This window comes from Mytilus edulis, chromosome 4, assembly GCF_963676685.1.
Source record: "Mytilus edulis chromosome 4, xbMytEdul2.2, whole genome shotgun sequence".
Classification (NCBI taxonomy): Eukaryota; Metazoa; Mollusca; class Bivalvia; order Mytilida; family Mytilidae; genus Mytilus; species Mytilus edulis.
This window is the reverse complement of record NC_092347.1, coordinates 34,660,168-34,675,676: the sequence shown is the minus strand read 5'-3', so window position 1 is coordinate 34,675,676 and position 15,509 is coordinate 34,660,168. Positions and strand designations below refer to the sequence as shown.

Here is a 15,509-nt window from a genome sequence, read left to right as displayed (position 1 = left end):
CGGACGACGACGACGCAGACGACGACGCCAACGTGATAGCAATATACGACGAAAATTTTTTCAAATTTTGCGGTCGTATAATAATGAGATTGATTGAAACATTGCGTAACCCAAATTGGCGCATTTTTTGTGTGTATTTATTCATTGTTTATCTGACGTCCAGCGACAATCCTGGCATGCTTCTTAATAAATTTCGATGGGCACATACAAGGATTAATGAAACATCCTTAAGTTCATCCTTGCATTTCTCTTTATATGTTTGTTTCAATATTTATTTTGTTTGCACACTTTTTAATAAAAACAAAGCACCATGCGCGAGATCTAGACGAGAAAACCCATGCACAATCAGTGCAAAAGGGATCTGATATATCAAATTTATAATTTTTTATTTCAAATTTTCATAATTTTGATACAATATCTTAAAAGATTTTTATCGAATCTAGTTAAAATTAATATCTGTATCTGTTTCGGCGGAGGACATTTTAGCGCATTGGTAGGACATTTTAGAGAAAAAAAAATATAACGTTTTAGCGCCAAAGTAAAGCCCATTTTAGCCTAAAATTTTAAACCCATTCGAGCGAAAATGGAAATTATCAATGCCAATTTTAGAGCAATGCTTTAATCCATTTTATGATTAATGATTTATGATCAATATTTTTAATAGAAGCAAGACAGCACAATTTAAAAAATATCATGTCCATTAAAGTATAACACTAAAATTTTAAAATCAAAATTTTAAAAGTCCGTTCTAGCCTGGAATTTATATTCCAGAGAACGTACGTAATGGGCTCTGGGTATACCCCCTGTACTATACTGTTCTTCGCTTGGTCAGTATATGGAACTTTATGTCAAATTGTTCAATCTTATCTTTGAATCGGGGACAATTCCTGAATCATTGGTAATTGGGACCATTAAACCATTTTACAAAAATAAAGGTGATAAATACAACCCTAAAAATTATCGCCCGATTACAATTGTTAGCTGTTTTGGAAAACTATTTACTTCAATCTTAAATGCAAGACTAATAAAATTTTCGGAAGAAACATTGTTGATTAAGGAAAATCAATTTGGTTTTCGTGAAGGTTATTCAACAACTGATTGCATGTTCGTTTTGCATTCATTTTTTGAATTTCTAAGAAATAAGAAAAAGAAGCTCTTTTGTGCATTTGTTGATTTTGAGAAGGCATTTGACACTGTTGGACGAATATTTTTGAAATAGCACATTGTATTAATCCCTTTTGAAGGTACAACACTAAAAATGATTACAAACTTATATAATTGTTAGTGAACTAAGGAAGTTATACTCTTCTAAACGGTCCAGGGGCGGATCCAGCCAATTAAAAAAGGGGGTTTCAACCCCCGGAGCCCCCCCCCCCCCCGATTCGGCAATGAAATCTAATGTCGAGACTATCTCATAGTTCTCAACCTACATGAATTATTTGCAACTAGACGTTAATCTTTCCACAATCAATATTTCATCACAAAGTAAAACATTAAAAGATAACATGGAAACTAACTGCAAACTAATATGGTTGTCTTTGAACTATGGAAGTTGTATTAAGATACTAGCAAAATACCTTATTTCATCCCGATATTATTGTCCTTAAAGAAATTTCAAATATTTGCAACAGGACTTTAAGTAACCAACAACCTTATAAGATTGTCAATGAACTATGGAAGTAATAATATCCTAATAGCAATTAACCTTATGTCAACATTAAATATATATCATCGTTCTAAACATACATGAACTATTTGCCACTGGATGTTAAAAAACCACAATCAATATTTCAAGTCTGTATCATGTCAAACCTTAGAAGGTAACATTGGAACTAACTACAAACTTATCTGATTGTCAATGAACAATGGAAGTTATACTATCATACAAGCAAACCACATTATGTCATCACAATATCATAGTCCTAAACATACATGCAATATTTGCCACTGGATGTTAAGCAATCATCTAACTACAAACTTATCTGATTGTCAAAGAACAATGAAAGTTATACTATCATATATACTAGCAAACAACCTTATGTCATCACAATATCATAGTCCTAAACATACATGCAATTGCAATATTTGCCACTGGATGTTAAGCAACCATCTAACTACAAACTAATTTGATTGTCAATGAGCAATGGAAGATATACTATCATACTAGCAAACAACCTTATGTCATCACAATATCATGGTCTTAAATATACGTGAAATATTTGCAACATGACGTTTAGCAACTCAGTGATATCGATAATAATTATAATGCCAATTCGTTGAGTGGAACATGGAAACTAATTACAAATTAATATAATTGTCACTGAACTAAGAAAGTTATACTATTACTAGTATACTGGCAACAGATCTTTTGCGTTTCAATTTACAGAAATGTCTTGAAATATCTGATAATGCAATATATGACACACATTATAGACACAAAACAGAGCAATATCTAACAGAAATAATACTAAATTCCACTCAAGAATGAGAAATGATGAATTTAATATATCTAATTAACAAAGTGAACAAAGTAGACGAAAATTTGAAATAGCACAATGTATTAATCCCTTTTGAAGGAACCAAAATTCTTAGAAATAATTACATACTTACATGATTGTCGTTGAATTAAGGAAGTTGCACTCTTACAATAACAAACAACCTAACATCAACACTAAATATAAATCCTCGTCCAAAACATACATGAAATATTGGCGACTGGATGTTTATCAACCATCTAACTACAAACTAATCTGATTGTCAAAGAACAATGGAAGATATACTATCATACTAGCAAACAACCTTATGTCATTACTATATCACAGTCCTAAACATACAGGCAATATTTGCCACTGGATGTTAAGCAACCATCTAACTACAAACTTATCTGATTGTCAATGAACAATGGAAGTTATACTATCATACTAGCAAACAACCTTATGTCATCAAAATATCATAGTCCTAAACATACAGGCAATATTTGCCACTGGATGTTAAGCAACCATCTAACTACAAACCTATCTGATTTTCAATGAACAATGGAAGTTATACTATCATACTATCAAACAACCTTATGTCATCACATTATGTCTTAAATATACGTGAAATATTTGCAACATGACGTTTAGCAAGACGGTTAGCAACTAAACTAATATCGATAATAATTATAATGCCAAATCGTTAAGTGGAACATGGAAACTAATTACAAATTAATATAATTGTCACTGAACTAAGAAGTTATTCTATTACTAGTGGTTACAAGAGCGCAATTATTCGTAATGCATTTTCCATAGGGTACCACTAGTGTTCCGTATTTTTTTTCTCGAAGACTACACAAACTAGGGAAAAACGGGTGGCAGTTCCTGTTAGTACAAATGCCAGTGTTGCATTACAACCAAAAAAAAATATAGGGTCATGCGGCTCAAATTGACTTAAAATGCAGTTGAAAAAAATCGTCTACTTTTTTCGCTTAATGAAAAAGGCATATTTTTAATGGCTCCGACGTGCAGAAATTGAAGATATTTTCTATACTTCGTAAAATGTGAATATGATTTTCGGCAATTTTTAAACCTAATTGGATAAGCTTTCGATTAAATATAATTCCAATCCTGTATCAACCAATCAGAAGCCGTATAGGATTCTATTCTGAGTACCATCTTGGGGTAAAAAACCTGCCGGTAAAATGTAAACAAATAATTGCGCTCTTGTAACCTAGTATACTAGCCACAGATCTTTTGCGTTTCGATGTACAGAGTTGTCTCCCTGGAAATATCTGATAATGCAATATATGACACACATTATAGACACAAAACAGAGCAATATCTAACAGAAATAATACTAAATTCCACTCAAGAATGAGAAATGATGAATTTAATATATCTAATTAACAAAGTGAACAAAGTAGACGAAAATTTGAAATAGCACAATGTATTAATCCCTTTTGAAGGAATCAGAATTCTTAGAAATAATTACAAACTTACATGATTGTCGTTGACTTAAGGAAATTGCTATCTTACAATAACAAACAAATATCCTTTATTTATTACTTAAAAACCTATGTTTTGTGTTGTTGCTGTAATTAAATTTTCACACCTAGTAATGCCATGTGATAAATAGGTTATATACGTAGATACAAGTATCTTGTCTTACAAAGGGATAAATCCTACTTTGTACAGGACCAATATGCTTCAAACAAAGAATTCATTGAAACTGACATTATCAAGATGCTTGATTTCTTGATTGACTAACAGATTTATTACGTTCTCTACGTGTTTTTCAACAGACTATCGGCATTCCAATGAGAACGAATTTTGCCCCGCTTCTATCCGACTTGTTTCTTTACTATTATGAGGCTAACTTCATACAGGAACTTCTTAGGAAGAAAGATAAAAAGTTAGCAAGATCATTTTACTCTACATGTGGAGCAGGATCTGTTTACTCTTCCAGAGCACCTGAAATCACCCCTAGTTTTCGGTGGGGTTTGTGTTGTTTATTCTTCAGTTTTCTATGTTTTGTATTGTGTTCTGTTATTTGTTTGTTTGTCTTTTTCTTATCTAGCCGGCGTTGTCGATTTATGAGTTTGACTGTCCCTCTGGTTTCTTTCGTCCCTCTTTTATATGACACCTGTAACTTTAAATTTCCGGAAACGTAGAATTGAGACTTTGAAAAATTAGCTGAAATGCAATACGCCCGGATTTAAAACAGTTGAAATATCATTATTTATAAGGACTAAATTTGAGAGTATATGTGTTAAAGATGAATAAAACATATCAAATTCATCCATTTATATAAGCTCCAACATCCTCTGGAAAAAAACTAAATAAATATCACTTTCCAATTTAACTTCAACAAATAGTAAAAAACCACCATGAAAATTTCAATTGACCAGTATTTGCCAGTATTGACCACTGGAGGGGTATTCTCCAGGGCGGTAAATACCACTGGAAAATACCAAGGGCGACTCACCATTATTTCATTAACAACAGATCTTGACCAGGGAAAAGGTGGTTGTTATAGTACTGTCCATTCAAAATATCTGTCAACAAGTTTTTGCTAGTCCTAGTATTTGCCCGTATTTACCTCTTTTTTTTTTTTTTTACCGCAAGCATGGTCAATACTAGGATTGTCCGCATTTCTGAAAGATCAACTATCAGACCGGTCGCAAAGGTAGATCACCGTTATTTTCTTGTACAAAGTTCTGTTTTCCCTATACTGAATGACAGCCGTGTAACCTCTACAAGTCAGATTACTCGGCGGTCCACTCATATATTTTCTAGACAAGCGTAGACAAAACGAGGCCAAAAACAAGATAAAATGTTAAGCAAATCTCATTATGTCTTGTCCTAGGTATGAAACAAAAATAATAAACCGGTAATATAAAAATGAGGAAGCTGTGTAACATTTGGAGATTAGCAGTTGAACACCCCCCCCCCCCCCCCTCCCCCAAACACCCCCACCCCCAATAAAAAAGTGTGTTTTTAGATGCATAACTGTATCTGATTTCGATTATATGAAGTATATGTATCGACATATGGTATTTAAAAGTGTAGTAAAATAAAATATTATAACTGAAGACTTAATCATGTCATTTTCTATTACAGATGTGTCATTCTTATATCCAGCATTTTACCAAGAGGAAACAACCTACTGTCTCAGAAAAATTCACCACTCCACTTGCAAAATCTGAACAACAAAGCAGTACAAGTCAACGATTGTTTACGCAACATCACGAAAAACAGTTCATCTATTCATTTTATCGACCATAGCTTAACCTTTCAAGGAAAGGGGATTGTCAACAGAAAGTTACTTAGTAGAGATGGTTTACATTTGAGCTTTTCGGGCACACTTACTCTCGTCAGGATCATTATAGAGCATGTCAAATTTTACACACCGCATGTAGAAGTCAGAACTACAACCACCAACAATAAAGACACCAAACCAGACTCAGTATCAGTTTCGTTTGACGTCCTAGCCGTTCCATCTCTACCACCTACAGCCTTGTCTCATACTGCAACTGCTACTAAACTGCCACAACCATTCACATCTGTAGTTAAGCAACCACGTGTTACCAATCAGTACAAGGTTTTGTTTGACGACCAGTCTTTTCCACCTCTACCATCTACAGCCTTGTCTCGTGTCGCAACAGCTAACAGACTACCACAACCATTCACATCTGTAGTTAAGCAGCCACGTGTTACCACTCAGTACAAGGTTTTGTTTGACGACCAGTCTTTTCCACCTCTACCATCTACAGCCTTGTCTCGTGTCGCAACAGCTAACAGACTACCACAACAATTAACATCTGTAGTTAAGCATCCACGTGTTACCAATCAGTACCAGGTTTTGTTTGACGACCAGTCTTTTCCGCCTCTACCATCTACAGCGTTGTCTCGTGTCGCAACAGCTAACAGACTACCACAACAATTAACATCTGTAGTTAAGCATCCACGTGTTACCAATCAGTACCAGGTTTTGTTTGACGACCAGTCTTTTCCGCCTCTACCATCTACAGCGTTGTCTCGTGTCGCAACAGCTAACAGACTACCACAACCATTCACATCTGTAGTTAAGCAGCCACGTGTTACCACTCAGTACAAGGTTTTGTTTGACGACCAGTCTTTTCCACCTCTACCATCTACAGCCTTGCCTCATGTCGCAACAGCTACCAGACTACCACAACCATTCACATCTATAGTTAAGCAGTCACGTGTAACAAAGCAGTACAAGGTTTTGTTTGACGACCAGTCTTTTCCATCTCTACCATCTACAGCCTTGCCTCATGTTTCTGCTAATAGACTACCACAATCATCAGTCAGAGTGTCTACGCTATACCAGAAGCCTACAATTGAAAGCAGTCCCAGTCAGCCTTTACCATTGAACACTAGTAAGCTTCAGCTAAACGAGACGCCAAATCCATCTGATAAGTCGACAACATCTGTCATTAGTTGTTTCCCATTATGTGACATTGTTGGCGGAGGTGTTGAACTGAATGCAACAGTATATCTATCAAGAAACGATGCATTGAAGCAGAATGAAATTTTGTCACTGTTTGACAACCCCGACAGATCAAAAATTTCTACTATACCACCAAGTAAACCAAAAGCCGGTGAGTTGTATATGATTGACTGCGAATACCAAAGAGACTGGAGTTGCGATGGTTACAGATGGATAAATAGAGGTCGCTATGGGCTTCCAAAGAATAACCCAGTCGTGTTTGTAAGATGCTATAATATTCGCACACAAGCGAAGGACAACAAAGGCACAGATGAATTTAAAAGGCGAATGTATTATAAAGAGAATTCATCGCTGAAACTGGTTCATTACATTGGTGATGAACTTGCCTACACACCACAACCACATGGCAACGACAAAAGTGAAAATCCGAGGGAGTATCGTCGAACTATGCCGTCTGTTATTGTAGACATTCGTGAGCGAGGAACGGCAAAAGAACCAAATAAAGTGTACAAAGAAATGGTTGTCAGCAAACCAGTCGAAGGTGTCTATCAAGGAGTGCTTAATCCTAGGAATACAGAGCAAGTTAGAAACCAACAGCGTATGTTGCGCAAAGAGAACCGTCTTACACATGACCAGATTTATAGCACGTTGGAACTTGCCTATCATTTAGATGGTGTTGTCCACGACATCACCATATTTCCAGACTTTTTTTGTATTATAGCACATCCCGATATAATAACAGAATTCAACAAGGTGTTATTGGTAAAGTCAGACGAACCTGCATTGCTTTCATATGACACTACTTTTAACATTGGGGACTTCTACCTGTCTGTTTTGGTCTTCAAACATGTTCTGTTTCAAGGCGGAGTAACAATACCAGCAGCCTTCCTTATACATGATAGGAAATGTGCTGATGTACATGACCGGTTTTGGAAGAGACTTGTTCAACTTGTACCTAATATAAAGAGAGACACAGTTGTTATTGTGACTGACAGAGAAAAATCCTTAAACACCGCCATAAAGACACACGTGCCTCAAGCAAAGCTTTTGCACTGCTGGAACCACATTCGTCGAGATGTCAAACAGTGGCTACGAACACATGATGGCAAGACAGACGACATATCAATTTACCCAGCAGATGTAAAAGCTTTAATGCAAACAGACAACCTCACAGCGTTTGAAAGTTTGTACAATACACTTTCCCAAAAATGGAGCCAACCCTTTGACGACTACTTCAATGATGACCTTAGAGATGAGCTACTAGAATCAAGTGTACGTTGGGTTTTAGAAGCAGTAAATGTATATGATCCCTACTCCGGAGTGACAAACAACATTGTTGAGGGAATGAACACAGTCATCAAGAGACTAAACGACTGGAAAGAACTTACAATAGACAGTGCCGTATTAAGCTTTCATTATCTACAAGTTTACTATTGTCACGAACTACTGAGAGGATTATGTGGGACTGGCAACTATTACATAAAACAGAGACATATGTCTGCAACAGTAGATCCTTCTGATGTAGAAATTCCAAAAGACGTTTGTGATCCCAATGAAATCGTCAGTCGGGTAAAAGCTGAATTGACAAAAGGGGAACCAGATGATGTTACATTTCAAAAAACAGCTGTAAATGTCAACCTAGCAAACAAGGAAACAACCGTACCTTGTTCACAGCGATCTCTCGCTGTTAATGTTGTTCGACAAAAGAAGGTCTACCATGTGCCGGAAGCCGGTTCGTTCGTCGTAGAAGGGTCAAATGGCAATAAATACAGCGTACAACTGTATCCCAAAGAAACATGTTCTTGTCCATCTTTAGCCACATGTTACCACATTTTGGCAGTTCAAATGAGCATTGGTGTAGAAGACCTTAGTGAAAAGCGTATATACAACCTGACACAACTACGCAAAAATTCCAGGAAGCGACCAAATAAGAAAGCTGGACGAAAGCAACCAAGACCATGTGATACGGACATTTCAATTATTCCAGCACCCGATTCAACCCTTCAGGCTTCATTTGTATGCTCAACGCCACAATCGAAACCAAGAATGACAATACTAACACCGAAGTCAATTTTAAAAAGAACACCAGATCCCTTAAAAGCGCCTGTTTCAAAAAAGAAAATAAAGTTTGACAGTCCAATCATTGATGATTCAAAAATTGATATTCCAGATTCTCCGCTTCCAAGGCCGTTTGCCTCTCCCGCAGATAGTCATACAAACATTTGTGATCCTGATGAAATTGATATTCCAGATTCTCCACTTCCACAGCCGTTCACGTCTTCAGCAGAAATTCCTAAAGACATTTGTGACCACCATGATTCCAATATTATTGATTCTCCACTTCCAAAGCTGTCAGGCTCTTCACGGAGAAAAGAAACCCCGCTTACGACAAATGGTTGTGATCCGACTATTAGAGCTCCCATTACCGCACGATTGTGGCTTCAACTAACTGATAGCATTTCGTTAACTTTCACCGATAAAAGAGACATAGAATGTGATAGAAAACTGTCTTGCAATATAATTAACTTTGCACAAAACCTACTGAAAAAGCAGTTTCCAAATGTTAACGGATTTCAGTATACTGGCTACGCACCCGTTCTATCAAAAAACGGTCAATGGACATATTCTCTACATATGATACCCCAGGTACCACCATCAGTGCAGATTCACCATACAGGGCATGACCATTGGGTGGTCTCTGTTCAAGACAAGAATGGGACGGTTTATGTTATTGACAGCATGAATCCCCGCAAAAAGGTATCAGCATCAACACAGATCCAGATGACAAAAATATACCACACTAATGGGAAAATTATACCCGTCAAACTGTCAACAGTGCAACAACAGACAAACAGCGTTGACTGTGGGGTTTTTGCTATAGCATATGCCACAGAATTCTGCTACAACAACTATACTGGAGGGAAAGATTTAACTTTCAATGTTAATGAAATGAGAGATCACTTGGTTCATTGTCTTATGAAACAACAGCTTCTGCCATTCCCCAGACAGAAAAACAGAAAGTCCCTAAAATTACGGACAAATACCAGCATCATTGTAAATATAGAAAAAGACTGTAGTGCTAAATGTGATTTGCCAAACCTGTTTGACAATATGGTCTGCTGTTCCCAGTGCAGCTGTTGGTTTCACTACGGGTGTGTCAAAGACACAACAAAAGATAGCTTTTCTGGTGACTGTTCATTTTTTTGCAATAACTGTAGACATGTTAGTGGATTATCTATATAAATTGTGATAGTTGTTTTTGTTACTGTTATAATGATATATTAAATACAAATAATGTCATTATTTCTTATCGTAATTATTACATCTTAAGATTAACATATGACCACCAATGATCATAGATGAGTTACGCAATACATATAAGATGTACCGTATGCTTTATTAAATCAACAGCCCAATATAAAACGACAAATATTTAGAAGTCAGTAGATGGTCTTCAAAAATATACAAGCCTCTGCGTGGTACAAACACAAAACAAAACTCAAACCAAGGCTTATGTATGTGCCTGTCCCAAGTCAGGAGCTTGTGAATTCAGTGGTTGTCGTTTGTTTATGTGTTACATATTTGTTTTTCATTATTTTTTTTACATAAATAAGGCCGTTAGTTTTCTCGTTTGAATTGTTCTACATTGTCTTATCGGGGCCTTTTATAGCTGACTATGCGGTATAGGCTTTGCTCATTGTTGAAGGCCGTATGGTGACCTATAGTTGTTATTGTCTGTGTCATTTTGGTCTTTTGTGGATAGTTGTCTCATTGGCAATCATACCACATCTTCTTTTTTATATTATGATTTAAACGGCATTTCCGGTTTTCTTCTACACAATACCCATCAGTGTCTCTCGAAGCTGAGTAGATTATTGCATGTAACATACTGATTTTTTTAAACACGAGACATCTGATTATAGTAATAAGAAAATATGGTATGAGTGCCAATGAGACATCTCTCCGATCAAGTCACTGTGTGTAAAAAGCAAGCAAGTATAGGTCAAAATACGGTTTACAACAAGGAGCTTTGTCTAACACCGATCAGCAAGCTATGAAGGACCCCTTATGACTAGCGTAAAACATATTCAAACAGGTAAATAGGTCTGATCTATAAACCGAAAACAACGAGAAAAACTTTAAACACCAACAACAAACGAAAACCACTGAATAACAGGTGCCTGACTTGGAACAGGCGCAAGTTAATGCAGTATTAAACATTTAAATGTTTAAATGTTTAATATTGTTCAAACAGAAAAACGTGTCTGATCTATAAACAAAAAATGAGAAAAACTTTGAACACCAACAACAAACGAAAACCACTGAACAACAGCTAAGTGACTGACTTGGAACACGCGCAAGTGAACGCAGTATTAAACATTTAAATGTTTAATATTGTTCAAACAGGAAAACGTGTCTGATCTATAAACGGAAAATGAGAAAAAAATTGAACACCAACAACAAACGAAAATCACTGAACAACATGTTCCTCCCTTGGGACAAGCGCAAGTAAATGCAGTATATATATAAGTTGTTTAAATGTTTAATTCTGGTCAAACGAAACACATGTCTGATCTATAAACAAAAAACAACGAGAAAAACTTTGAACACCAACAACAAACGAAAATCACTGAACAACAGTTCCTGACTTGGAACAGGCGCAAGTAAATGCAGTATTAGATGTTTAAATGTTTAATTGTGGTCAAACGAAAAACAGGTCTGATCTATAAACCAAAAAAACAACGAGAGAAACTTTGAACACCAACAACCAACGAAAAACACTGAACAACAGGTTCCTGACTTGGAACAGGCACAAGTAAATGCAGTATTAAACATTTAAATGTCTAAATGTTTAATACTGTTGAAACAGGAAAACATGTCTGATCTATAAACAAAAAACGAGAAAAACTTTGAACACCAACAACAAACGAAAATCACTGAACAACAGGTTCCTGACTTGGAACAGGCGCAAGTAAATGCAGTATTAGATGTTAAAATGTTTAATTGTGGTCAAACGAAAAACAGGTCTGATCTATAAACCAAAAACAACGAGAAAAACTTTGAACACCAACAACAAACGAAAATCACTGAACAACAGGTTCCTGGCTGGGACAGGCGCAAGTAAATTTTAAAATGTTAATGTTAACATGTCAATTGAAATGGATTCACTCAAGCAAATAAACATATAAACAAAAACAAAATATGCATTGAAAAAAAATGTGATCTATAACACAGAGTGAATATGATTCTATTAATGAAATATAAGACCATAAAATAAAATCGTTTAGTAGATTTTTCAAAGTTTTTTCGGGCTGTTTTGGGGTAGCGAGAAGGAGCGTTGTTTTGCCCGATAGTTGAAAATTTTTCTTTAAAAAGTTACAAGATGCATACGCTCAGATGTATAAATTTACATCAACCTGACATTTACAAATGAACAATACAAATTAGTTCAAGGTAATTTGAACTCTTGGCCTGACATGAAAGACTTACAGTCATTCCTTATATATAGACTATCAGAGAACAGTTCCACCATAAAAAAAAAGACCCAAGGACATATAAAACCTTCAAAACAGACATTTACACATGGTTCTACCAAATTTAGTTGTCCTATTGTTCAAAATAAGAGTCTATTTATATATAGAATATAATAGATCAGTATAGAGTAGAATACCCCCCCCCCCCCCCCCAAATTACAGGGCCATAAATGCCATAAAAGATACAACTGATTTACATTATTGGTAACAACAACAATAATAGTCACATATAAATATATATTTAGTAAATAAGCATTGGTCAGAACCAAAGCCAAAAACCACATTTACATATTGTGAGTAAAAGAACAAGAGTGTACGCGCTGAAATGTCTCGCCTTCCTCACTATTCATTGATAATATGTTGATAGTCCTAAATATAAAGCTTTATTACAACTGTCACACAAACTTACCAAAACACAAAGACTTAACACTGAGCAATGAACCGTGAAAATGAGGTCAAAGTCAAATAGAACCTGCGTGACTGATATAGATCATAAAATATTTCCATACACCAAATATAGTTGACCTATTGCTTATAGTATTAGAAAAAATGACCAAAACTAAAAAACTTAACTTTGATCACTGTACCATGAAAATGAGGTCAAGGTCAGATGACACAAGCCAGTTTGACATGTACACCTTACAGTGCTTCCAAACATCGAATATACTAGACCTATTGCTTATAGTATCTGAGATATGGACTTAACCTTGTTCACTGATTCGTGAAAAGAGGTCGAGGTCAAGTGAAAGCTGTCTGACCGGCATGAGAAGCAAGGTATGCACATACCAAATAAAGAATTCCTTTTACTTATAATAAGAGAGAATTTAACGTTGCAAAAAATCTTTACTTTTTTCAAGTAGTCACTGAACCATGAAAATGAGGTCAAGGATCCCTATGTTGAGCTTTCTGCGACTTTTGTCACAGACTCGACAATAAAATTACATAATATGCATTCATTCTCAAAACATTTACTTGACTTAGTCTCAATATTCCAACCTGATCTCCTAAATTCAAAACAGTAACAAATATAACAGCTCAGTTTTTCCAGAAGAGTTACATTTTCTTTTGTCAAGAGCCATAAAAATTCAGAAGATTTATTTAAATTTTTAAATCACAGCTTATATAATCATAAGATATCCTCGATATTCATGCTTATACTTTCCGTTAGGGACAACACCAAACTGAGATCGATGTAGGATAAAAAAGTAAAATAAAATAGTTTAGGGGTGGAAAGCTTTCCGTTATGATTTTCTTTAAACTTTTTTTCTTATATTGTTATTTCCAGTAATTCCAGTAATTCATAATTATACACAATATACAATTCGGCGGAATATCTATCATAAATATTTATTTATTTATTAATTTACTTATTTATTATTTATTTATTTATTTATTTATTTATTTATTTATTTATTTATTTATTTATTTATTTATTCTAATATTTATCTATTCATTTATTTTATTTATTTATTTATTTATTTAGTTATTTATTTATTTATTTATTTATTTATTTATTAAATTGTTTATTTGTTTGTTTGATTATATATTTAAAAGTTTAATTGTTTGTCTTTTTGTTATTTTTACTGTTTTTTTCGGACAATAGTCCTATTACCACCGATGTTGTTAAAAATTTTCAAGAGCCCGGAATCCGATACAGTTTTATTCCGTCATTTTACCTGCGCATTCTATTAAAAAAACGAGTGGTCTCCCTTTCAGATTCGGTTTTCCACCTATTCGCTTAGAAATGAAATAAATCGTTATGTTTTATACAGCTTGGAAAAAATCTTTGTGTTTTTAATATGAAAGATAATTTTCCCCAAACGAAGTCTGAGTGTCCATTCAAGAATTCATATAATACAGAGATATAAAGAAAAATAGGTTGCCGAGTTCGGGTTACCACTTTTACCAAGGTGGAAATTAATAAACCTTAAATTTTTGTTTGTTAGTGATGTTTGGAGAAAAATCTTTTCATACATGAGATAGAATTAAATTATACATCAAATGCATAAACGTTAGTAGAAAAAAATCGCAACGCAAAGATCATAATATATGTAAAATAGAATTCCGGTTCGGCAAATTTCCGGCAAATTCCGGTACGGGTCCGGGTTTGGGTTACCACTTTTACCGACCACCCATCTCAACAACTTTCCATTTTAGTATATAATTAAATATTTAGGAAACTCCATAGTAAAAGAGCGCACAGTTTGAGCTGTAAATGTACCCGTAATACATGTACCTATGCGAATTTGCCGGGAAATTCCCGATCTTTTTCAAACCAAATATTTTTCAAAATAGACCGAGGTTACTTACTCTGTGTCCTGTCAATTTCCCGTTTCACTTTTATGAACATTAATTTATCCGGACATTGCTTGTCACTTTGTTATACTTTTTAAATAACTTATTAACCATAATTTACTGTATTTTCATGAAATTATTTAGAAATTCTTCTCGTGTGTAAATGCAGGGGAATATAAGGGGTTCGACGACTTACAGAAAAGAGCGACGATTTACAGAAAAGAACCGAAAAGGACCGAAAAGGACCAAAAAGAACCGAAAAGGACCGAAAAGAACCGAAAAGGAAATCGACCTTTTTTTTGTAATCGAAGGAAATTATCAAATTGCAAATTATAATAAGTCTATAAATGAAAAGATATTTATTTACAAAAGTTTCTTGGGTTTTGAAATATTATACTGCGACAGGACTACCTAACTCAAATTTGGAAATTTACAGGTAGGTCGGATGCCTATCTTATATTAAAGAAAATATAGAATAGACAAAAAAATATAAGAAATATTAATATTTATATGTACTGTCAAACAATCGTTCTACGTGAATTATATTTATAAGTATCATTATTTTGTTCAATCTCGACCGCTAATTTAGTTGGAACATTACAACAGTTCCTTACAAATGTTTGGGAATGTGTATGTACATTCCATTAATCAGTTAATACACACATATATATATAATGACACGAAAAAAGATATTTTATTGTTACCATACCCATATACATGTATTATATA

General features: G+C 34.7%; 1 protein-coding gene across 3 annotated transcripts in view; it reads right to left on the bottom strand.

Annotated features, from left to right (window-relative positions):
- LOC139519548 (hydroxylysine kinase-like) overlaps positions 1–14,954 on the bottom strand; it is a 35,780-nt gene extending 20,826 nt beyond the window's left edge. Inside the window, exon 1 of one of the 3 annotated variants that reach the window (XM_071311716.1) lies at positions 14,796–14,954. In XM_071311716.1, coding sequence (XP_071167817.1) covers positions 14,796–14,835 — 40 coding nt within the window. In that variant the 5' untranslated portion in view covers positions 14,836–14,954. The remainder of the gene's footprint in view (positions 1–14,795) is intronic. The other 2 variants (XM_071311713.1, XM_071311715.1) reach the window with 2 other exon arrangements.
- Between the last annotated feature and the right edge of the window lie 555 nt (positions 14,955–15,509).